At 44.3% G+C, this 24,493-nt stretch overlaps 1 protein-coding gene across 1 annotated transcript in view; it reads right to left on the minus strand.

The window, feature by feature from the left end:
• Window positions 1–1,359: 1,359 nt before the first annotated feature.
• MOGAT1 (monoacylglycerol O-acyltransferase 1) overlaps window positions 1,360–24,493 on the minus strand; it is a 28,414-nt gene continuing 5,280 nt past the window's right edge. The window contains exons 2-6 of the mRNA XM_037147492.2: window positions 19,229–19,407; window positions 18,339–18,543; window positions 14,624–14,798; window positions 13,945–14,144; window positions 1,360–6,181 (exon numbers count right to left, since the gene is read on the minus strand). Coding sequence (XP_037003387.2) covers window positions 6,027–6,181; window positions 13,945–14,144; window positions 14,624–14,798; window positions 18,339–18,543; window positions 19,229–19,407 — 914 coding nt within the window. The 3' untranslated portion in view covers window positions 1,360–6,026. The remainder of the gene's footprint in view (window positions 6,182–13,944; window positions 14,145–14,623; window positions 14,799–18,338; window positions 18,544–19,228; window positions 19,408–24,493) is intronic.

The raw sequence follows: 24,493 nt of genomic DNA on the forward strand, positions 1-24,493 counted from the left end.
ACCCCATCTTTCTAATGAAGGATGCAATATTGTCCCAGCTCACCACGGGTCCCCAGAGTTGCTCTCGTTGCTGAAGACGGCACCTGTTCCCATTGGGATTGGGGTTGGGGGGTGTTCAGAAACGGAGATATGAAACCACCAGTAGCTGGACCCACAAACAGCCACAGAGATCTTGCCCTGCCCACCCCTTTAACAGGTGAACGATACGAGGTCACATGTGTAGACTCACACAGCAAGTTAGTGGTGGAGATGCAGACAGCCGAGGGCTCTGGAGTCCTGTACTTAGAGTGAGGGCTCCGGCCAGGGGACCCTGGCACCACCCTGATCAGGGTTGCCTGGGCCAAGTTCTTAGCCCCTGGCAAGCCCAGTTTCCTGTGGGATAAAAAGAGTACCAACCTCACAGGGCTCTTTTAAGAGCCCTGTGTCATAGTGAACACCCCGGTATATGGCATTTAGCCCGTGTCCGGTGCACTGTAGGTGGTCAGTAAATACTGAGAGTTGCCTTTATATGATAATGTTTAATTAGCATATGCTGCAGTGTTCGTAAAATATGGTGAAAATGAAAGTCACCCAGTACTTTACACAGTAATAAAACAGCATGTTCTCTACCCAATAAAATACTCACAAAGAGTATTAAAAACACCTATTTTTTTTTAAAGAACACCAGAGATGCCGACAGTTCTCAAAAATCAAGGACTAAACCTTCATGTACAAAGTGCTGACATTGAAGGGAGGCAATTTCCCTTCTGACACATTTTAAAAAGGGATTTAGTTTTTAGCTGCTTCCATTATTTTGGCAAGTGTGCGGCTGACTCAATTTTATGAAGCAGCTTTATTGAGATACGATTCACAGACCCATTCGGGGCGCAGAGCCCAGAGGTTTCCAGTGTATTCACAGGGTTGTGTAACCAGCACCGCAGTCTAATTTTAGAACATGGTCTTCGCCCAGAAAGAAACCCCGTGGCCATGAGCCGTGATTCACCGACTGTGTCATCCGCACGAGTCTCTCGGCCAGTTTTCGAAGGATTCGCATTCTGAGAGGACTCCTCCCCCCACCACGTGAGACTAGGGGTGTTTTCTGGCTCCTCTTCTTCTGCTGCCTCCTGTCAGGGTCCCCCCCACCCCCGCACACCCGAGGGTTTCGGTTCCCCCTGCCCCTTTCTCCGCTGTCCTTCCTCCCATGGGAAGAACTAAAGGGCTGACTCTTCAGTGTAAGGATGTGCAATGCTCGCGATTTCCATGCCATTGCCTTGACTACGTTCATACGCAAGTGCAAGTTAACGCAGCCTTGCCGAAGCGTGTAAAAGGAAAACCGTTCCACGCAGGTGAAACACCACGTCCACATGCCTATGACTCGGGCATAAAACACATTTATTGGTCAAAACTTTACAAACCGAGAGCTTTAAAAAAGCACACAGCAACACATGACGATAGAGAAAATACAAAAATTCACCATCTCCTGTAGAGATTTTAACAAGTGATAACCTATGATTTCATAGTTCGAACACTATAAAGGAGGAATCCTTGTAGATCAACTTCTCCCTTTTATTTAGAGAATTAAATTATTTCTTAGAAATACCAGGACTGAAGGTCACTGTGATGGTGGAGAAATTTCTGCAGCAATTTATGTTTTCTATATACCAAGAGAGTGCGGCATTCATTCGGACTCGCCGTATGCCTTGCAGGAAACACAGAGATAACTCTACATCTCTAACTAAATGTCATTACCATGACGGGAAAAAAAAAGTCAGCAGAAACCATAGACACAGAACCAGAAGGGACCTTGATCATTCACTCGGAACTTGACTTCTATAGGGAGGAAGTGAGCCCAGGTCTCCCAGCCCATTAGTGGAGGACCGGAGACCACAGGATTGTTTGAACGAGAAGCTGGGAGAGTGGAAGAGCGGAACACCCAGGTTCCCTGGGCGTGTTGCCTTCAAACCACTGCCACCGGGAGGGTCTAGAATCCAACCAGAAAGTCTTGGGCTGGTAGCTGATCTGGAAGTACAGTTGGCAAGAACTACGCAGCCCTGGGAATTCAAGGGAGGTCAGGTTTAGCTTTAAATTCTCAAGAGACCCGAAGATAATTCTTAATCAGAATGTGAGAGCTATAAAAATAAATATATATTTTTTAAAAAGCCAGCTGTGGCAACTAGCTGGATGAGACCAGAGCCAGAACAGACTCAGAGCTCGGGGCTATCAGTGATGTGAAAGAATCTATGTACACCTGTCTGAATAATGAGGTCACTGTGCCCCGTGTTAAGGACCACAAGATGGCTGAGAGCGATCCTTTGCAAGGTCTGTCACCACCCCGAGCACAGGCACCTCGCCTGATCCTGCCACTGCAATACAAAAGGCTCTGGTGCCTAAGCTTGCTGTTGAAAACTTGGACTGGACCCAGGATGCACCACCAAAATAGCTCTTGCAAAAGGGGAAAGTCAACAATGCAGTATACTAGTCTCAAAACAGAAAAATGTTCACGGCCCGAGGAAGACAGAGCTTGCTTGAGAGATGTCGACTCCCTTGCTTTAGGTGTATTTTAGATCACATTCTACTTTTTGGACACTTTTGTTTCCTCCAGGAACTGCTGGGTTTATCGATCAATGATCAGGACACAGAAGCACCTCCAGCTCAATCTAGAGCAGAGGAGTTGGTTCCAACCCACATTCAGCTTCATTGGGATTCAACACCTTCCTGGGCCGAACAAATAACTAGACAGACTGTGAAGTCCCTTCAGGCTCTGAAACTTGGCTTTGGTGACGTGCTCCATCCAGTGGCCAGGCCAGTGCTGTGAGCATCCAATTGAGAGATTGCGCCAGAGCCCAGATGGAAATGCACACAAGCCAGACTGTGCTACGGGGACTCATCCCAGGGGGTGGCTGTGGATTGGGGGAAACCTTCTCCTCCTCACTTAAGATATTAAGGCACTAAGCTGGAGGTGTTTGGGAAGGATCAGTCTCAAAAATCAACATATAAAGTACTAGAGAAATCCCTTTATTGTTAATACAAAGAACTGCTCCCGAGAGAAACTGGAGCAGCTAGTTGGTTGTTTGGAAGCTCCCTTATTTTTCTTTTTTAAAAAGATATACAAATTTGACTTGGAGGAACTCTCCCAGCACCACCAATAGACATCTTATCACTCAGTATGAAAAACACAGGAGATAGAGGAGAACCAGTGATCCTGGATTATTGTGTGTGTGTGGGGGGGGGGGATCCAATTAGCAAATCCCATCATCATGGTCTCTGGTCAGAGGAAGAGGTAGCCTGAAAGAGGCATCAAGTTACAGAGGCGTGGGCCTCCTGCCTGGGTTCCACGCCCTTGGATTCCCAGGACAGAAACCTATTGATAAAGGCTTGCTCACCATCCCTGAAGAATGTACACTTCGAACATCTTCACAGTTGTCGCGAAGGGTTTGTGTAAACCATGCAGCAACCCTTACCCTGGTTCCCATGGGACAGAGCAAAACTGGCTGGCCCTCTGAAGCCCCAAGGCTACGCCCTGCGATGTGAGCACAACGGACTTGGCCAGACACAGACCACTTCAATACTTCCAGACTGCGGACACAGGAAATGACAGCCTGCAGCCAGTGTGCATGCAACGCAGGAAAAAGAACTGTCCAAACCAAACAGCACGCACGCACATTTTCTCAAGGCAGCTATCCCAGAGTCTCTTCAGCGTTCTGGGGTTACTGCTGCTGCTGTTACTGTGTTGCTTTGCTGCTCCAATTTTAGGTGCAAGTGTGTAGCAGATGAGAACCTTTAAAATAGAGGTCTCCATCAAACCACACTTGTGGATACAATATACTACCCACATCTGCATTGCAGCAAAATTCACAACAGAAACTCATGTGCAATTTCTAGGGCTCCGTGGAACTTACAACTGTGCTTTGAGTTTATGGAAGGACTTCTGGCCTGGTGGGATTAACACCTCTGGAGACCCAAAGAAAAGAAGAGAACTCCCTAATATCTGTACCTAACAAGAGAATTTTGGGGTATGCCAAAATTAAAGGTACTGATGTCTAGATTTTTTAAATGGCGGAATTCTAGATAAATTCATCTGGGAAGAACTTTTCTCATTTTTCAATGCCTCTGGTTGACCACACATGACTGTATCTGCTAGACAACCAACCCAGCTGATGCGGGGGGTAGGGGTCAGCTTGGCCCTCTCCCTCCCAGCTATGAGGTTAAAATTCATACCTTTGTGAACCCGCAAAACACTATGTGTCATGAGCTTTTAATACACTCCAAAGGAAGGCAATTCATGCGTTTTATAATAACTTAAAGGCCTTTGGCTGTCATTATTGGGTCTTCCAGTTACATTCTGAAAGACTGACCTCTGACCAGCTGGAGGGTCATTTTATGTAAATGGTGTTCCTTTTCTATATATACAGAAATGTTTGTTTGTTTATTTGTTTTAGTACTGGGTAACAGGATTTACAGTTGAATTTCCACCATCTAGTAAAGGAAGTGTTTACTAGATTCTCTGCTTTCTACAAAAAAAAAAAAAAATCAAGATCATGGCCACAAACCCTTATGAAGAACAGTCAAGAGGGTTCCCTTTCGCCTGTGTGAAATGCGTCCCTGCTCAGGACATTACCCAGTGCAATTGCACTCTGCTCCGGCAGAACCCAATCCCGGCTCCAGCCCAGAGCTTGACGTTTTAGAAATGAGAGGCCTGAAGACATAGGACCAACGAGTGAGAACAACTCAGGGGAGTTACCCTCAAATACCCAGAGTGGAGGAAGTTCAGAAGCAGCACCCAGCAATGGACATTGTTTGGAAACTAGACATTCTTCTTACCGAATGATTTTTACTGCTAATTATTAGAAACGTCCCTCTGACTTGCTCCTTCCAGGCCACCCCGCAGTGCTGTCAACCATGGGCAGGGGACACTTACAGAGAATTATCTCCTTCTGAAAGTGGGTCTCGTCTTATTCCAGGTTTCATCCTACAGTAGAGCTTTAAAAATTCTTCACCTTATGGCAAAGTGTGCATGTTCCTCTGCAAATACATTAATTGAGTCATGTACTTACTTTGTGCCTACTAAGTGTGACGAGGTGACCCAGGCATAGTGAGACATCAGCACACAGAAGGGACAAGGTCCCTGGTCCCTGCTCTCACAGACGTGACTTCCAGTTCCGGGGAGACTCACATAACCCAAGTCAGCTGAGCACTGGACACATCTGACCAGAGGGGGCGCTCTCTTTCACAGCTTCTTATTCAAAGAGGACATGGGGGGAGAAAATTAAAACCATTTCTATTACCATAAAAACCTGTTGCAAACAGCGTCCTAAAGCCTGTGCCAAAGTGTGTCTTCCTCCTTCTCTACAGCGAGCGAACGTACTCCTAAGCAGATGCCCAGGATGAATACTTATCAGCATGAACAGAAACGAGGGGCCAGGCTCCAATCCACACGGGTTTCCGTGAGGGAGATTCATCCTTTTTGGAACACTGTGTAAAAATCCTGCCCCTTTCTATAAAAGTGTGCTGGTTGACATGATCTAATGTATCAAATGATCTAAGTCTTAAAAGTAACATTATTCACGGATAAAACAGTGTGTTCAAGTGAAAGAAAAATAAATAAATGATCGGTTCCAGCTGCACATGGCAGATTATTTTACACACTAACCCCTACATGTCCCAACGGTGCTGAACAGCAGCGACACACTTAGTGGAAACACCATCTTAAATTATTGTGATATTTAGAAAAGGGTCTAATTGGTTTCTGAAGCTGTCCTATTTTTTGAGGATGTAATTCGAAACCATTCCTGAACCTGGAACATGATTTCACCGTCCTAAATGTTAAGGAGGGTGATTAAAAGACTTCCAGTCATCTCTAACCTTATCCTATAATCACACACTGTATTCTTATTTTACACAGGTACACATCAACATCTTTCACTAAAACAACACTTTTCAGTTGCAAATTGATTCCATGGTCAAGGGAAAATAATAAACTTATTTAAAGGGTTTATCGTCAGGAGGGGATGTCTTCTCATCGTCCTTAATGGCTTCTGAGAGTACGGTTATCTAAAAACGACAGTCTCATGCTCTGGGATTCCGTACTTCCCCTTGTGCTCCTCGAATAATTTCCTTAGCTCCTCCATGTAGGTCTGATGCAGCTCCTCGACCTGCTCTGAGGTTGGGTGCAGAGTCTGATGAACAGGGATTGGATGGCCAACTGCAAACACAGAGAAAACATCAGACGTGAGAAGCAAAAACGACTCCACCCCAAATGACTGCCTCAGTGGCCAGCCCTGGAAAGACCTCCCGATCGGGACCCATGAGGCCTGCGGGCTCCAAGCCCCATTTCATTTTCCTGGCTGCTGACGGTGGTCACCTTATCCCGCCTGATTACAAATAAAGAACTTTCCTTCTCGTCAGACAGGGATTGTCTGCGCCCTGGTGGTTTGGACTTGGAGTCAAGTGAACCCCTGTGTGGACCGCAGCTGTGAGGGAAGAGGCCACAGCTTGTGTACCCATCACCAGTGCGCCCCCTCGGGGACAGCTGACAGCCAGACCACAGTCCCCTCTTATCACTCACTGACTGTGAGATCTTGACTCATGAGGCATCAACCCTCTGCTCTCTGTGTAATGGCACCCTAAAAAATTCAAAGATGTCTTTGTAGCTAAATATCTGTACTAGGAAACTTACATGATCACAAGGATGCCACCGTTTATAAGAGTGGAAATCAGAACCAACCAAAAGGCTCAGTAGAAAAGTTACTAAATAAACCATCAGACATTCATTCAATGGAATCCTAGGCAGCAACTTTTTAATTAAATAATATTTTTGTAACTATGTATAGTGATGAAGTTCATTAGATTTACTGTGCTCATTTTGCAATATATACCAATACCAAATCAATACATTGTACACCTGAAACTAACAGAAATGCAATTACACTTCAATTTTTTCAAATGAAATAATAAATATGCAATACACAGAGATGTCTAAATGTATTGAGTGGGAAAGAAGTTGTAAAAAATCGTATGATCTCACTTATGAAAAAATTATATTTCTAGGTGCACAATAAGCTTTTTGTGTATTTAAAAAGTATGGAAAAAGAGGTTGATAACTATTACCTCAAGCAAAAAAGGAGAGAGGAAGAAATTTTCATTTTATCTGTATTATGTAAATTTTCTACAGTGAGAATACATATGTTTAACCTCTGTAATCAAAGACGAACTAATTCATTTTTTAAAAACTGGTAACTTCCAATGCATTTTCAAATGCATTTGTATAATAAATAAGTTTAATCTCACTTGTCTCAGATTTTAGAGAATACAGGTAGGAAGGTACACAGGGCTTTTGCTCTTTTGGGTCCTTTCTGCTATTCACTGCGCCCTCTGCTGGTCTAGTGCTGCTATTAAAATGTACAGGATGTTCAATGACCAGCTGGGTGGCAAACTGCTTATTACTTTTGATTCATCAGCCTGGACATGAGGTCCAGTGGGGCTGATGAGAGTAATAGAATAGAACTCATAGGAAAGGAGGTTTCCTTTGCCTACCCTGAGTTGCCCTGTGCTACATCCAAGCTCAAATCCAAGTCAGTAACAGCAGGTGGTTACTTAAGGGAGAACCAAGGAGGTACATTTGTATATATAGACCCTTACTGCAACATTTTAGCAAAGTGCTAAATTTTTAACCATTTGTAGCCTCAAGAAGCTTGTGTACAGTTTTCTTTCAGTCTGGAGGTCGAATTTCTATATAGTAGACATCAGTCCTTTGTCATCCAACATAAAGAACTAGAAGCAGAAGAGAGGTGGGGGAGGCAGAAGAGGTAAAAGGGGATGAACAGTGATGGAGATTTGATAGACACCTGAAACCTACATAATTTTATTAACCAATGCCACCCCAGGACATTCAATAAATTAAAAAAAAAGAATTTGGTAGTTATACAGCTGACAAAGTAAAGAAGTAGAAACATAACCGTCTGTGTCTGTTGTGGTTGGAAACACAGGCTGAGGCTAAGACGCTGGGTGGAAGTGGGAGCTGGTGACGCACAGGAACCACAGGGCCGGGCCGGGTCTGGTGCTGGCCCCCCAGTAGGCACGTTGAGCTCAGGAGAAAGGTCCTCCCTCGCCTGCATTTTCACACGTAAAGGACGTAAAGTGCAATTGGGAAGATTCTGACGCTCCCTTTCAGCTCCGAACTTTGCTGTTTGGGGTGACGTCTACCTGTCAGTCTACTAGCAAATTCCTGGTTTTATAGGAAAAGCTTCGGTTTTCTTAGTGAAATTATCCCAAGGACAGAGGTCAAGTGCAACTATTTGGGATGGGAGCAAGGGACCTGGAAAGAGAGGCACAGTTGTCTAAGACAAGGTGTTGTGTTCCCAGCTTACTTTGTATGAGGACGTTCTGAAATCGGGTCTTATTTTCTATGAGCTATCTTACAGTCAACTTCAGTCCCCTTCAGTGCACTTCCTTGTACTTCAGAGAGTTCTTCCAGAGAGCTCAAACAGGCCTGTTGTATTTAGCATCACAAGACCTTTCTCTGCAAATGTGTGGCAGTCATACTTGCCTTCTCCTGTTTACATGGACAGAAGCTGAGATGGTGGAAGTTGCCAAACTTACACACACACAGCAGAGGAAATGGTGATTTAAACCCAGTATTTCTGCCCCTCATTACAAAACTGACCTGAACTTGGATTAAAGAGTAAGAAAACTTTTTCCATTCTTCTCAGGGATCAAGACGGAGGGCACAAACAAAATTAGCAAATCTGAGAAGGGTCTCCTGAGCCCTAAAAGACCAGAGTTCTCATCTCCACAAACAGGAGATGCTTACTACTAAGAAGAAGAAAAAAAACCTCTTCAACCTAAAATGGAGTCAGTGGCAAACGGCCGCATAATTCTCTTTTTACAATACCAAGGGAAAAACATCTGCCTCAGACTGCTCTTGGCAAGAGAACTCCCCGCCCTGGAAAAACCACCCAACATCTACTTGTGGCAGAGTCAGGAATCCAACCCTCTTTTAGGTTTTGGTGCTTTTTAGGGCTGGCAGGCCACGCGTCCCCTTTTCCAAGTCCATGTGACAACTGGAGGTTCGTTACGCGTTTTCGCTGCCCGAGGCAGCCGCACTCTGTCTAAGGTGCTGGGCTGCATTTATCGAAGGTGAAGAACTCGCGACTCTGGGAGCCGCTGTATTTACAACTGGAGAATGATTTGCACATGGACATTATTTCCTTCTCACCAGGGCAAAGCGCAGATCTCTGACAAAAAGAAATCTTTGTTCTGCTTTTCTGTAATTATGAAAACTCTGCAGTTTCTCTCTCTAATGGCCTCACATGGGAATTACTTTCTCTAGAAGCTACACGGCTGTACAGGAGAGAAAGAACAGGCAGAGAGCTGCGTGACAGTGTGGGCGAAGGGTCCCAGTGGGGGCGCCAGATGGAACCTAGGCGTCAACAGACGCCCACCGTGAGTGTGCGTGGGGTGTGTGCCTGGTGTGTGTAAGTGTGTCTACATACACGCATTACACACCACGCACTCAAGAACATTTACCGAGCACCTTATATGTTATACTGGGCACCATACTGATCCCATCAACATTATGTACTTTAATCTCTCCAATTAAAATTTCAATTAAAGGTTCCTCTTCCATTCTTTCTATTTCAGAGAATACTTTAGCGTGGTTTTTTTTTTCCTATCAGGATATAATAATGACTTGAAACATAATAGACTACTTTTTTCCTCATGTGGTTTCAAAGCAATTTTATTTAAATAAAGTACATCCCTTCTCCATCTTTTTATTTAAAAAATTTTTCAAACCTATAGAAAAACTAATGCAATAATCACTTACATACCCTTCCACTACACTCACCAATTTCAAACCTTTTGCAAACAGATGTATATGAATATCATATACAAGGGGGGAACTAATAAAACCCAGAATTATCTCCTGGAGGGTGGGCCCCTTGTAGTACTGGCTTTCCCAGGTAGGTGATGTTCTAGGAACCCATCTGTATCAGTGTGCCAGCTGGCATTGTTGTGAGAGGCTGCGTTTGGCTTCAGTGAATTTTTTTTGAAGACTCAACACATTTGCCCAGGTCATGATGGGTGATTTACAAGCACACCAGACCACACTGCACTGAGTGTTGAGCAGTTTTTGACCAAAACTGCCTGACTCCCTGTTCCACCCTCCCTGCTCGCCCTACCTCACCCTAAGAAACTTTGTTTCATTTCCTCAGATGAAAGAAGTCCTCAGAGGGAAATTTTTTGCCAATGTGGAAGAGGTGAAACAAAAAAACAGCAGAAGTGCTAAACAGCATCAAAACTGATGGATTCAAACTGTACTGAGCAGTGGGAGAAAGTCTCGATTGGTGTATTGCATCAAATGGAGAGTATTTTGATGGTGACTAAAGCTTAAACATGTAAGAATAAATACACAATTTTTTTATAAATCCTGTTTTGGGGCCCCCTTTGTACGTAGTTACATGCGTATTATTATTTTTATTTTTGTAGAACCATCTGAAAGTTGCAGACGACAGCAATTCAATCACACTGATCATCCCTACATACTTCATTCGGCACACAAGAGCAAAGACACTGTCTCACATAACAAGACCATTACCATACCCAAGAAATTTAACCTCTACCGCATATTACTTTGTACTGAACCCACGTTTGAACTTGATCAACTGTCTCAGTTGTACCCTTTCTCGTTTTTTCCCCCAGTCCATGGCAGCTGTCATGTCTCTGAGTTCCCACGCTCTTCTCTGGTATTTCACGACACTGACATTTTTTGGAGAGTCAAGATCAGTTTTTTTGTACCAAGTCCTACAACCGGATCTGTGTGATTACATCCTCATTGTCGGATTCAGATGACCATTTCAGCCAGGATCCCTACTTACACAAGGAAATTGAAATATATTTGGCAGCTGTCAACGATCTGGTCAGAAACTCATTTTCTGCTCTGTAAACTCACCTGCATACACTCACCTGGCACCTGGAGGCCCCAGGGTGCTCCCCCGCCCCCCTCGGATCAGCTCATCTACTCCCGAGGGACCCTTTGAGAAGACAGGCAACGGGCAATTTTAACTGTCTGCCCTTTAGAGTTGGAAACGCTGAGGCTCAGAGAAGATAAGGGAGACGTTCTTAGTCACTCGCGTCAGACCGCAAACCACAGACTTCCTCAGAACACCTTCCCCGGTGCAGTATCAGCTGTGAGTGGGGATGGCACCTGCGGATGGCCAGAACCAATGCCTTTTTCTTTTTTAGAGAGAGAGAGTGGAAGGAAGAGAGACACATCGATTTGTCGTTTCCCTTATTTTTGCATTCACTGGTTGATTCTTTTTTAAAAGATTTTATTTATTTTTTTAGAGAGAGGGGTAGGGAGAGGAACATCGATTGGTTACCTCACACATGCCCCCAGCTGGGGACCTGGTCTGCAACCCGGGCATGTGCCCCGACTGGGAATCAAACTAGCAGCCCCTTGGTGTGCAGACCAGCACTCAATCCACTGAGCCACAACAGCCAGGGCAAGAACCAATGTCGTAATGGCATTGTTTGTATATTTTCAATGTTGCCATAAGAATCCAAATGAAATAAATACTTCTGTCATAGCTACAATCGGAAGACAGGCTGAGGGGTTAGCAGGAGGGCAGCAGAAGTGTCGAGGCCAGCGAAGATGGGACTGGATCTCTCTCTGTGCCACACGCAAACACAGCTGGTGAGCCTATCTGGGTATCCATACTGCAAATGACCTAACACTGGGACTTTATGGCAAATGACGACTAATTAATATAAAGGGATGTGGCAGTTAGAAAATCACCAGCTGGCAGCCACAACTGTAATAATGGAGTCAGGTCAGAATTACCAATGGTTGGTAAAAACGAGTGAGCAAAGTTTAATAAAGAACAGGGTATGCCCTGGACTGGTGGCTCAGCTGGTTGAAGCACCATCCTGTACACCAAAAGGTCGTGGGTTCGATCCCCAGTCAGGGTGCATACCTAAGTTGTGGGTTCAAGCTCTCCGGTTGAGGCATATATGGGAGGCAATCAATTGATGTTTCTTCCTCACATTGACGTTGCTCTTGTCTCTCTCACTCTTCCCCCCTCTCTCTCTTTCTCCCCTCCCCCACTCTCTCTGCTCACTCTTTTTCTCCCTTCCTCCCTCTCTAAAAATCTATGAATGTATCCTCAGATGAAGATTTAAAAAAAAGGGTAAGTCCACAGTCTCCAAGTAACACTACCCTCAAATAACATCTCAATGAAGAAAAAATAATCTCTATATCTATACATATAACACATAACATATACATGTAAATATAGAAAGATTTATATAGACAAACCCACAGATTTATCCTGATAGTGAAAAACCTGGCAAACCCCAAAGGGAGCAAAGCTAACATCACCAGCATCCAGACAAAGCGCCATCGAGCGCCCCCTGCCGTCACGTGCTGAGGACACAGCACCGTTTCTGCGGAATACCCGCCGACGCGCACAGTCGGGACACGGTCATGGAGAAACGCACCAACCCAAGACAAGGAAGCAAAAAAATCGTTACTCTTTACGATGAATTTGAATCTGGCCATGTTGTGCTCGCTTCGGCAGCACATATACTAAAATTGAATCTGGCCATGTCCATTTGACCTTTGACCAATTAACTACTTGTCAGTATAACGTAACCAGGCTGTCTAAATGACAAAGTGCTTAAAAAGAAATGTCCCCAGGGGGATGAATGGTGACAGATGGGGACTTTGGTGGTGAACACAGGGTACAGTGCACAGATGATGTGTTGTAGAAGTGTACACCTGAACCTCATATACTTTTATTAAGCAATGCGACCCCAGCAAACTCAGTACAATGAAAATAAATAAATAAACAAGTATTTAACCCAGCCAGGTGAGAACTATCATTGTTTAACCTGCAAACATATGCTTGCTTTGACTATTCCCAATTTATTTCGGGGTACATATGTGTTATACTTAATTAAACATTTAGATCCTAAAAACATGTCTTAAATTTTTTATATCCCCCAAAATATCAACTACAGTAAAAATAGAAAATATAAATATCACATAAAATATCAAAATGACTAATTGAAAATATGCCAAAAAATGAAACCAGCTTATCCTAAAAAAACACAACTAAAGACTTACACTTATCTCAGTATTTCTATTGCACTAACTAATCAACGTCTTCTAACATTCCATCTCAGTTAAATATAGCATTTAAAATGTCACGTGACCGCACGGGAGCCTCAAAGCTCTTATAAACTAACAGTAGTATAATCCCATCCCGATGAAACAGACCTAAAAAAGAAAACATTTGCGTTTCATTTCATGGGCTATCCGTGGTGACACTACTACTTCTAGTTTCCTAGGAAGTATACAATTTTGGTTAACTCTGCTATTACCACCTGACTCCACAATTTCAACTCTCCAGCTCCTTTTCAATCGAAGACCTAATTACTTTCCTCCTCAGTTTTTTTATCAACAGTCTGTCACCCTCCTGCCCCACCCCCACTTCCCTAAACATGCAACTTTCAAAAATAAAATCAGTCTATATTAAGATATGCATAAATACATCTACACTGCAAAAAATGCTTTTGATATAGAAACTGATGCCTATGTGAATTGAACATGACGAAGACATCTTTTATCCAGAAATCTGCATATATTAATAGGCTCTGATGGAACTTCATCTAAGAATCTGCTACAGAGAAGACAGATTCATCCTGGAGGATTAGAAACTTTACTTCTCAAATTGGATTCCACCTGTAGTTCAAGAGCAGGAATCTTAGAAGTCATCAATTCCTATTCAAATGGAAAATATGGTCCTTTTGTAAATAACAGGCACATTGTAGAATTATTATTTTAGAAAGATCTTACTCGAAGCCACGTCTCTGGCATTAGCCCCTCAGTCAAGACGAATAAACACTGCTCAAAGGAAGGTAACATTTCTACAGTTTTGACAAGCCTTTCGTCTCTGATGTACGTACCAACAGTGTGAATGGGTTTCCTGTACGGCACTAGTCCAAAATTGTACTGGAAAATGCCCCTGGCGTGGAACAATGGCAAAGCGAAACCCATGATCTTCTGCATTTTATTCTGCACGCTTCGAAGCAACGAGCCTTCAGGGTTGCTCACTTGTTTAAATAGTTCGTTTTCACCAAAAGAAAACACTGGAACCAAGTAGGCACTACACATACCAAAAAACAGGGGGAGGGGAGAATCAGAATTTTAAATGAAACAGATTGAAAGATGTTATTCTGTCCAACTGACTTTGCAACAGACTTCTAACAGTTCGTTAGTGTCCCCTTCCTAGACTGCTAACTTTGTGTTCCACACTGACTTACACTTGACTTTCTTGGTTGGGGGCGGGTACATGAGCAGTCTAGTAGTTGGTGGAGTTTTACTCTATAGAAAATCAGGGTTCCAGGAAAATCTTTCTTCTGTAGTTTTGGCCATGGTTCTTTTGTTTGTTTGGCTGGAAATCTCATGTGTCTTTGTGTGCTTTGTTTTTAAAGAGTTTAGTTATCGAGTGTCATGGCATTGAGATGTGGGAAGGTCAATCCCATGTGCCATGAACATCCACAGGAGGTGGACAGGAGAAAGGCTGCAAAAATTACTTGACTCCTTTGTGCTCACTTAACAGTGTCGAAATGAAGAGCCACTTACCCGTGGGTCAAAGCAATTTTCACAAAGCCTTTCCGCTGGCGGATGAACAGAGTGAATTTCCCAGGATGGGCATCTAACGACTCCTCTGCACCCCCGAGGACAATGACTGAAATGTTTCCACCTCCCTCCTTGCTCAGCACATGGGACACACTTTTCTTAGAAACGGAGACTGGCCCTTAGTGAATAAAACAAAAGGAATAACTAATGATCCTTTTTTAAACATTAAAACATTTTAATCATAATACTTTATGGCATCGGAGATCATCTAACAAGATTTTCTACACTGCTTAGACTCTGTCTGCCTCAACAGCTCAAAGACCCCCTCAAACTCCAGGCTTCCAAACCCCATGGACCAAATTCTTCAACGAAGTTGTTCCTTGTCCAACAATTCCGATCAAGGTGACTGGAACCATCATCTGTCCTGTCGCTCAAATCAGAAACTGAGTCCCATGTGTATTCCCCTCTTCTTAGCCGCCACGCTGGCCCATCTTTTGCTCAAAATCATTCGTTCAGCACCTGCTACAGGGAAGACACCCTGCTAGATGCTGAGGTATGGGGACATTTTCACCATATGCTGCCTTCATGAGGCCGAATCAGTCATTCAATCTTGTTGACCCTCTCAACCCTTTTTCATATTAATCCCCTCTTCTGCATTTCCACTGCCACCGTCACTGTGCCAGCTGAGCCACAGCACCTGTCCCTGCTCACTGCCACAGGCCCCTCCCATCAGTCCCAAAGCATGCAGGCTCCCCTCCCACCAATGCATCTGCTGTCTGAACGACCTTTCTAGCATGCAAACGACAGTCAGGTCCCTCTTTTGCTCAAAGGTCCCCACAGGTTCCCATGGCTCACTACAAGGCAAAAGCTAAAGTCCTCCACAGACAAGACTGTTGTAATCTGATCTCCACTCCCTGCCCCGGCGTGAAGGGGCAGACAGAGCCTTGAAACACAACACACTCTGGCTGACCCCTGCTGGGCCCATACTCACCAGCCTGAGCCAGGAGGACCGGTGTGGAGCAGGACTGAAGCACTTACAGCCATAGAAATCTCTTGAGTGAGAGCAAATCGGACACCTGATCATAAAGTATCTCTCAAACTCTGCTGGTTCTTTGCTAGATGAGGTCTGGCACACATGTCTGTCTGTCTGTCTTTGACACCCAGACTGCACTTGCTGAGGCAGACGCAGAGTAGACGGCAGCCTCAGACCAGGGCCTGTCCCGGGAAGCAGATTTTGGGGAGGCATTGAAAGTTCTCTAATCTGACACAGGAGTGGCCTGAACTTCCATTGGCTATACATTTGGATATTTTTATTTCGTTTTTTTCTGTAAAAAAATTATTGAATTTATTGGGGTGGCATTGGTTAGTAAAATCATGTAGGTTTCAGATGTACAGTTCACCACCCCATGTCGAGTCTCCTTCCATCACCATGTATCCCCCCTTTACCCTGTTCTCCCCCGCCCTGCTTTCCCTCTGGTAATCACCACACTGTTGTCTGTGTGTGTGTGTGTTTTACTTAATCCCTCCACCTTTTTGTAACCTGGACTCCATTCCCTTCCCCGCTGACAGCTGTCAGTCTGTTCTCTACATCTATAAGTCTCTATTTGTGTGTTAGTTTATTTAGTTTATTATTTTCCACATGTAAATGAGATCATATGGTACTTGTCTTTCTTTGACTTATTTCACTTAGTGAAATACTCCCCAGGTTCATCCATGCTGTCACAGATGGTAAGATTTCCTTTTTTTAACAGCTGAGTAAAATTCCATTGTGTAAATGTACACTTATGTAGTTTTTAGAACACTTGACGTCAAACACAGGAAAGTTCTCACGGGGTCGTAATGCCGTGATGGGCAGACAGACAGGCCTCGTCTCAGACGCTGGCTCTAGCAAATGGCAGTGGCGGTGGGGCCACCACAAGGAGGGCGACTCCCAGGCTGCTGACCGCGTGCAGTGGGGAGGGCGCACCTGCATCTCCTGTGCCGCAAATTTGCCACACCTGCTCTCAGTCACGCCACTCAAACGCACCTACGGCTGCTCTTTGAATCCACAAACTATGTGAGTGTCTGTAAACATATTTCTGTGCTTTCTGAAATTTTTAAAAGGCTTCTAAAGTTTCCCTTTAATTGTCTTGTATAAAACTCTAATTTCTTTGTTATTTTGTTCCTTAGATTCCCCATATGTGCGAAATCAGGTGGTACTTGTCTTTCTCTGACTGACCGATTTCACTTGCCATGATGCTCTCCAGGCCCATCCACGCTGTCAGGAGGGGAAACCAACAAAATAGAGACAGACTCATAGACAGAGAACAGACTGACAGTGTTGGAGGGTAAGGGAGCAGGGCTGGGCGGAAAAGTAAAGGGATTAGCAAAAAAACCCCTCATAGGCATAGACAATAGTACGGTGGTCACCAAAGGGAATGGGGGTGAGAAGAGGCAGAACAGAGTAAAGGGGGGATAAATGGTGATAGAAGGAGACTTGACTGGGGGTGGTGAACACACAACACAATATACAGATGACGTATTATAGAATTATGCACCTGAAACCTATATAATTTAATCAACCAATGTCACTCCAATAAATTCAATTAAAAAAAAGAAGAAAAACCTAACCCAACGTCTGCAAAACCAAGGAAAAGAAGGGATCTTTTCCTCTGTAGTAGTTCGGGAGGTTTAGTGCTCCCCCTAGAGGCCACATGCAGTGTCAGCCTCGACTGCACTGAGCCCGGGGCCATGTGGGAGAAGGTCCATAAACGGACCCTAAAAATGCAGCCACAGAACCGGGTCCTGTAGTGTTCAGTGATTTTCTGTCAGGCATTAATGACAACAGAGACTGGTCAATTAACAGCAAGTAGTGAAAACGTGGAAGACCATGGAAAATTTTACCTCTGAACATGCCATTTATTGATTCTGAAATTGAAATTTTTCAAAAAAGAAACTACCCATTTCTCTTTCTATCTGAGAAAGCCAAAGACGGTAATACACATAAAGCACTTTCTAAGTTACTGTAGTTTATGGTTGGTCGATAACTTGCTCAAATTGGAAAACCAACAATCTGAGCCCCTTCCGTCGAGGTGAGAGCTTTCGGCAGAAGCTCACACAGTGTCTTTGTAGCATTTCAGCTGAGTGTAACCCCCAGAATCAATAGAACTGCAACTTCTCTGACCAAAGCGCCTTCCACTAGTTCAGAGCAGCAAAGTGCAGTCAAGGAAGTCTTGTTTCTGACCCAAGCCATATGTAATCTGGGAAGCCAGAGTTGGCAGATTATGTTTAGTTTACAGCAGGGAAGCAACAGATAGTAGATTATATATACTGCCATTACCTCAAGGCACATCGAAGGACATTTCTCACCTCTAATATTCCTAAAGGTATACAAGATACCTTTTCGCAGGTGCAATGTATCCTTTGTTCGCTTCTCTCCCCCGCATCTGTATACAAATACACTCATGCATTTATCCTTTTGTTAAATTCACGTCTATTGACTATCCCTAGCTTCCGGGCACTATGCTAGATACCTGGGTGGAACAACAAAAAAAAGACAGTCTGTGCGTTGCTGGCACTTTGGGGAGTGCCGCGAGGAGGCAGGAACATCACCTAGAACACGAAGCGCCCTGTTGGGATACAGATGCTGAGGACCTTTACCCGCACTGGGTTTGGGGAGGGGGCGTGCCCGGGGCCCTGCCCCCCAGAGCCCTGCAGAACCAGCAGCGCCCCCACTCACCGCTGCTCATCAGATACTCCCGGAAGAGCGGGCACCGGAACCAAACCGGGAGCACGTGGAGGTAGGCGGTGAAGCCAGGGAACAGCTCCGTGAACGCCGAATAGTTTGTGCAAAAATTCCCAAATGCTCCAGCCACGAGCACTCCATGGGGGTGAAACCCGAATATGTAGTTGTGGTTTGGATCCAAATCCGTGGTTTTGATGAGCTGCAACACATGCATATCAAGATGTTTTTCTTTTCCTAATGTTCCCTGATTAGTTTCCAGGAAGAAACAAAATGACACACAATCGCTTTGTACATGAACACAATACAATATACAGATGATGAGTCATAGAACTGTCCACCTGAAACCTATGTAATTTTATTAACCTGTGTCATGCTGATAAATTTAACAAAAATGAAGACAAGTAAATAAAATACATTAGAACTTTAAAAAAGAGGAAATAAAGAATATGACTTTTTGTTCTCTGGGTGAGAGCTTTTCCCCAGTATAGATTTTACCCCCACCCGAGGACATTTTTTTTATTGTTTAGAGAGAGGAAGGGAGAGAGAGAAACATTGATTAGTTGCCTCTCTCACGCACGCGTCCTGGCCAGGCGTCAACCCCACAACGTAGGGGTGTGCCCTAACCAGAATTCGAACCCACAACCCTCCCTTAAGGGACAACACTCCAACTGAGCCACACTGGCCAGGGCCCCCCAATTTTATCTATTTCCTGATCCCAGAGCCCCTCCCCAGAGCCTTCTAAATTTCGATTTAGCTTACAGTCCATTCAGTAACTTGGGCTGACTTGTACACTTTCTCCCCTAAAAGGAGAAAAGTTTGAAACATGTATAATCAAAATGTTTCATTCTTCTCAAAATCATACTATTTAAGACAAGTCTACTCACATGAATTGGAAAATAGTCCTTAAAGTGCTTCCAAACGGCCCAGCTTCTGACCCAGTTGGATCTCCTGCCTCCTTGCTCCGGGGTTCGCCAGTCAAAGTAAAGCCATGTCAAATACGGGATGTAGAGGAACCAATAGTTGTATATGATCAGGAGCAGGAGGATTCCAACGCACACCTCCGCTGTAAGGAAGAGAAGACCTCAGGAATCAGGGTCCGTCGGCATCTGCTCACTATTGTCCAATCACTGGCCCGTGGAGGGGGACTTAATACAGACAACAGGTGTTAAACTAAGTCTCAGTTCAAGTGGGTAATAAATCAAGACAGCAATGACCTAGTATTATTTGACATTGAGTGGCTGTTTACAATATACCAAGTATTGTATTGTGTATTCTGCCAAAATTGTTCCATGTAATCCTCACAAATCCCCGGTATCAATGAAGCAGCCACAGCATTCCCTATGTCCTCGCTGTAGAAGAGAGGATGGCAGCTTAGAGAGGTTCAGAGAATTGCACAAGCCACGTAGAATATACATGGTTGATCTGTCTAAATTCAAAGTTCACACCGACTCCCTGACACTAGATATGTGGTGGGTGAGGAGGAGGCAGGGTCAGCAGGGGGTCACGCCGGACAGGGGGTGCGGAGAGGGGTTCCTACAACAGGTGTTCACCTTGACCGAGGAGCGGCTGTTATGCATGTGCTCACACAGGGGCCCAGGCCAGCGACAAACTTTGTTTTCAGGAACTCCACTGCCAGAGACAGCAAGGGTATCGGAGGGATTCTTTCCATCGCAGCTCATCGATCACTACCTGCACCATTCCACAGTGACAGAGCAAAAGCCAACTGCTCATGCACCTAATGAAGCAAGAGCTGACCAAACCTGACCTGGGTAATAATGAGAAGAACACACACCTTAAAGCAATACCATAAGCTAAGCTAGAGATTTCCTTTTTATGTGTGTGCTACATGTTACACTCAAATATTTACAGAAAGAGAAATATATCAACAAGAGGGGAAGGAGCATAAAGACGTTAAAGCTTGGCACATAGCAGGTGCTCAGTAAGTGCCAGCTGCTACTGCTATTTTAAGGAGACCTCTGCTCTGACGGGCGGCAGTCCTGGTCCAGGGCTGACTTCAGGCCCCCAAGTCCTACCCACTGCCCGCTGACTCAGCTAAAAGGAGCTCTGTCCTCACCCGATCCATCACGGTCCCGGAGGAACAGTGTCTTGATCTATCATTGTTTTATAGACACACACTTTTTTTTCTACCCAAACCAGAACATGTATGTGCGTATATTGTTTTCTTCGGGAAACATATAAATGAAAAAAATTCCCAGTATAGATTTAAGCCAAAAAGAGACTTGAACTCCATCCAAGGAGTGTGGGTTAGCGGTTAAAAGAATCATATGGTTTGCACAGTCCTCTCTGCGGACTGTTTTGTTGCATGCTCAGACCGCCAACAGAGTTTCCATGAGACCGGAAAGGAGGCCCAGCGAGTGTCCTCTGCCCTCATTCCTACAAGGAACATTCTACAGGTTCCAGCTTGTGCCCTTTTTTTATTACAAAATCTTTTATTACAAAATCATAAGCATGTCATTCTGTAACATAACACTATCCCACTCAGGCACACCAGATGACACTTTAGGGGAAGTGTTCAAATTCAAACTACAAATTGCTGCACCGGTATGGTCACCCTACCAGCCACTCTCACGTAGGCGGTGCTTCTGCCGGGCCCTGTATTTTGCTTCATCTACTTCCCACTCCCCAGCCCCGAGTGCTGACAATTCACCACCATTGGTTGATTATTTTACAAAAGCAGGCAAACAATGCATAAGAAACTTAGGCAGGTCTCATTATTCTGTGCTCTGAGCTACATCCCGTGAGCTAAGAGCAGAGAGGGGAGAGAAGAGCTACTGAGGAGCGACCGCCCCCCGCCCTCATGGACCCCGTCCTGCAGCCCTGAAGGAGCACAGTACGGCCCCTGTGTGCGGCTGTGGAAACTGAGGCCAGGCACTGTAAGCATCCGAAGGACTCGTACCTGGACCTGAGAAATCCCAAACCCATGCACCACTTTCACAAAACCAAACCACCCCCTGCTAATGGTCCCAACATCATAAACCTGTAAGTGTTTACTGTACCTGCACAAGCAGGTTTATAAGGACAGAGACTCAGGCAAATGTGATGTTCAGGGTTGGTGGGTTTGTTTTTCTTTTTTAACTACAATGATGGGGAAACTGAGACTGAAAGCAAATTTATTTGATTTCAACCACAGAGTCGAGAGCAGATGCAGGAATCAAGTCCCCTGGCTGCTAAGTCAGTCAGTGTTCCACTCACCCAACTACACACATCCTGTGCCTGAATACACATTTGTATCTCCTTCCTCGTCATCATATGGTTTGCACATGTAATGGTTAAACATGAATCTGGAATTGTACTTCCTATGCTGGGACCTTCCCCGACCAGAGGCCTGACCTGGGGCAAGTCCTTTTACTCCTGGAGCCTCAGTTCCTTTCCCTGTGAAACAGGAGAAGGACAGAACCTCTGTCCAAGGACAGTGGCAAGACTGAACATGGAGACTCGACAGTGTCTGGCATGGAGCAGGCACTCGGCAAATGGGAGCCACCATTACACATGTATGTTTTTACTATTACACAGGCAGAATGCAAGAAGTAGAAGGGGATAAAATGCCACCCACATTCCGGTCACCCAGCAAAAATTACTGTTAAAACTTTCCTGTACGCACTCCTGTGTTCGCTGCGGCATTATTCACAGTGTCAAGACAGGAAACGAACTAAGTGCTCTTTGATGGGTGATTGGATCAAGACGGTATGGGCATATATATATATATATACAAGGGAACACTACTCGGCTGTAGGAAAAGATGAAATACTGCCATTCGCAACGTGGATGGATCTTGAGAAAGTAAAGGGGGTCAAACACATGGTGAGAGAAGAGGCTTTGGTGAGCACACCGTGCACTATGCCGATGATGTATGATAAGTGTGTTCAAGGTTATGGAATTATATGCTTGAAACATGTATAATTTTGTTAACCGATATCACCTCATTAAACTTAATAAAATAAAAAGACTTCCTTTGTAATCTTTTTTTCTAGAAACAGGTTGTATTTCTTTAACATGGTGGATCACATACATTTTTTACTCTGTATTTTATCACTCGCAATGTTCTCACATTAGCTGTTTGGTATTATGAACATGGTAATATAAACGTTCACAAATGTTACTTTAGTAACATTTATCAGTGCTAATCAGTGCTAAGTCAACCATTACTTTCTCTTTGAACATTGGGGGTCTAATAAGTTTTCTCTATGAACGTGTATTTGCATGAAGCTTCCCCGCTTTTTATTGTCCTCTCACAGGGCAGCACATCACATACTGGGTCACCAAGCAGACACAGCTTTGTCACTTGATACACTTCGATGCCTTCCTATCTAAAGGGGTTGTTCTAATTTAAACTCCCATTCCACAAATTGCATACATTCTTTTATATTTATCATAAACAGCACTGAAATTTTTTTTTAACCCTTGGTCCTAAACAGAATCAAAGGCAGAAAACGCTACAAAAACTAGGTAAAGAGATCACCTCTAATTTCTATTTTTATCTCATTAAGCAATCCAAGGTAACACGAGTCTTCTAAATTGGAGGTCAAAGACACACGGAAGATACAAAGGCTACTCCAGCATATAGTGCAGCTCTCAATGCTGATGCTGATACCTGCTAAAATTGTCTACATTCACAAACCAAGTCACACCGAAGGCCTGAATTTCAGCGGCCTTGACCTAGTACCTCCTGGATGAAACACCACGGGTCAGCCCCTATCACTCACCCTCCCAGAGGCTCAACTTTCTCTACACTGTTGCGGCACCTGCCTCCCACTATTTTTTTTATCAAGGTGAAATTCACTTAATGTAAATGAACCCTTTCAAATAGGTCAATCTAGCAGCACTTAGAGTATTAATAATGTTGTACAAGTACCGCCTCTACCTAGTTCTGAAACGCCTACATCATTCTGAGATAAAACCCTGTACCCACTGAGCAGTTACTCCTTACTCCCTTCTGCCCTGGCAACCGATCATCTGCGTTCTGTTCCTATGGAGTTACCTGCTCCGGACAGTTCATTAAAATGGGATGCTCTGTGTACCCTGTTGTAGACCTCGAGGTTTTGAGGGTCATCCATGTGACCGCATGTGCCAGTACTTCACTTATTTTAGGGCTGGACAACGTTCCCATGTATGGATACATCACAAAGTGTGTGTCTATTCATCTGTGGATGCACTTTTGGGGTGTTCCCACCCTCTGGCTGTTGTGCTTAGTGCTGCCAGGCCCCGCCCCCGTGACAGCACCAGAAGTCAGAAACAAGTGAGACGCAGCCACAGCCCGGGCATCGTCATTACACTCAGCATCACCAACACAGTCACAAAATGACACATGCCACTCGATGTGACCCCATGGAAAATATACCACCTCACCTTGGTGGGCTCCTCACCCAAAATCTTTAACCCGACTCTACTCAGGAGCATGCAATTAGGCAACTCCAAATGCAAAACAGTCTACAAGATAACTGAGACAGCTTTGAAAAATATATATTTATGAAAGATTAAAGAACAAATAAAAGGTCTAGGAACTGTTCACTTTAAAGGAGAATCTAAAGACTATCAGGGAAATATGAATCTGACTCAGATAAAGATTATTGTATCACTGATCAATGTTTTGAAAATGAAATGGGATTGTGATTCTGTACAAAATCCTTCTTTTCAAAGACACACTTCGTGGTACTTAGGGCTGAAGTGCCATGATGTCTACAACTCGACTGCTTGTTTTCAAATGGTTCAACAGCAACGACAACAACGAAGTGTGTGTGTGTGTGTGTGTGTGTGTGTGTGTATGCATGCACGCACATACACAGAGAGAAAGCAAATGTGGCAAAATGCTCAGAGTTGGTGAATTTAAATAAAAACACTCTTTAGTGAACTATTCTTTCGATACTCCTCTAGGGTTGAAAATTTGTAAAATTAAGAGGTGGGAGAAATTATGCATCACACAGATAACTGATAACAACACAGCGGGTCGAGCATGGCTGCCTGACCGAGCACCAGTGGGAACCTCAGACAGGGACCTACATTTGCAGGCAAGTCTTGACTTCTAATCTCAGACAAGGAGAGGTAACGACTGATCCCATGACCCCCTTTCAGCTTCACAGTGGCCTCTAGGTACTGCCAGCTTTATAGAACAGAAATATTCTAGCAAAACC

Source organism: Artibeus jamaicensis, unplaced genomic scaffold (assembly GCF_021234435.1).
Source record: "Artibeus jamaicensis isolate MK-2021 breed Jamaican fruit bat unplaced genomic scaffold, CSHL_Jam_final contig_1015, whole genome shotgun sequence".
Classification (NCBI taxonomy): Eukaryota; Metazoa; Chordata; class Mammalia; order Chiroptera; family Phyllostomidae; genus Artibeus; species Artibeus jamaicensis.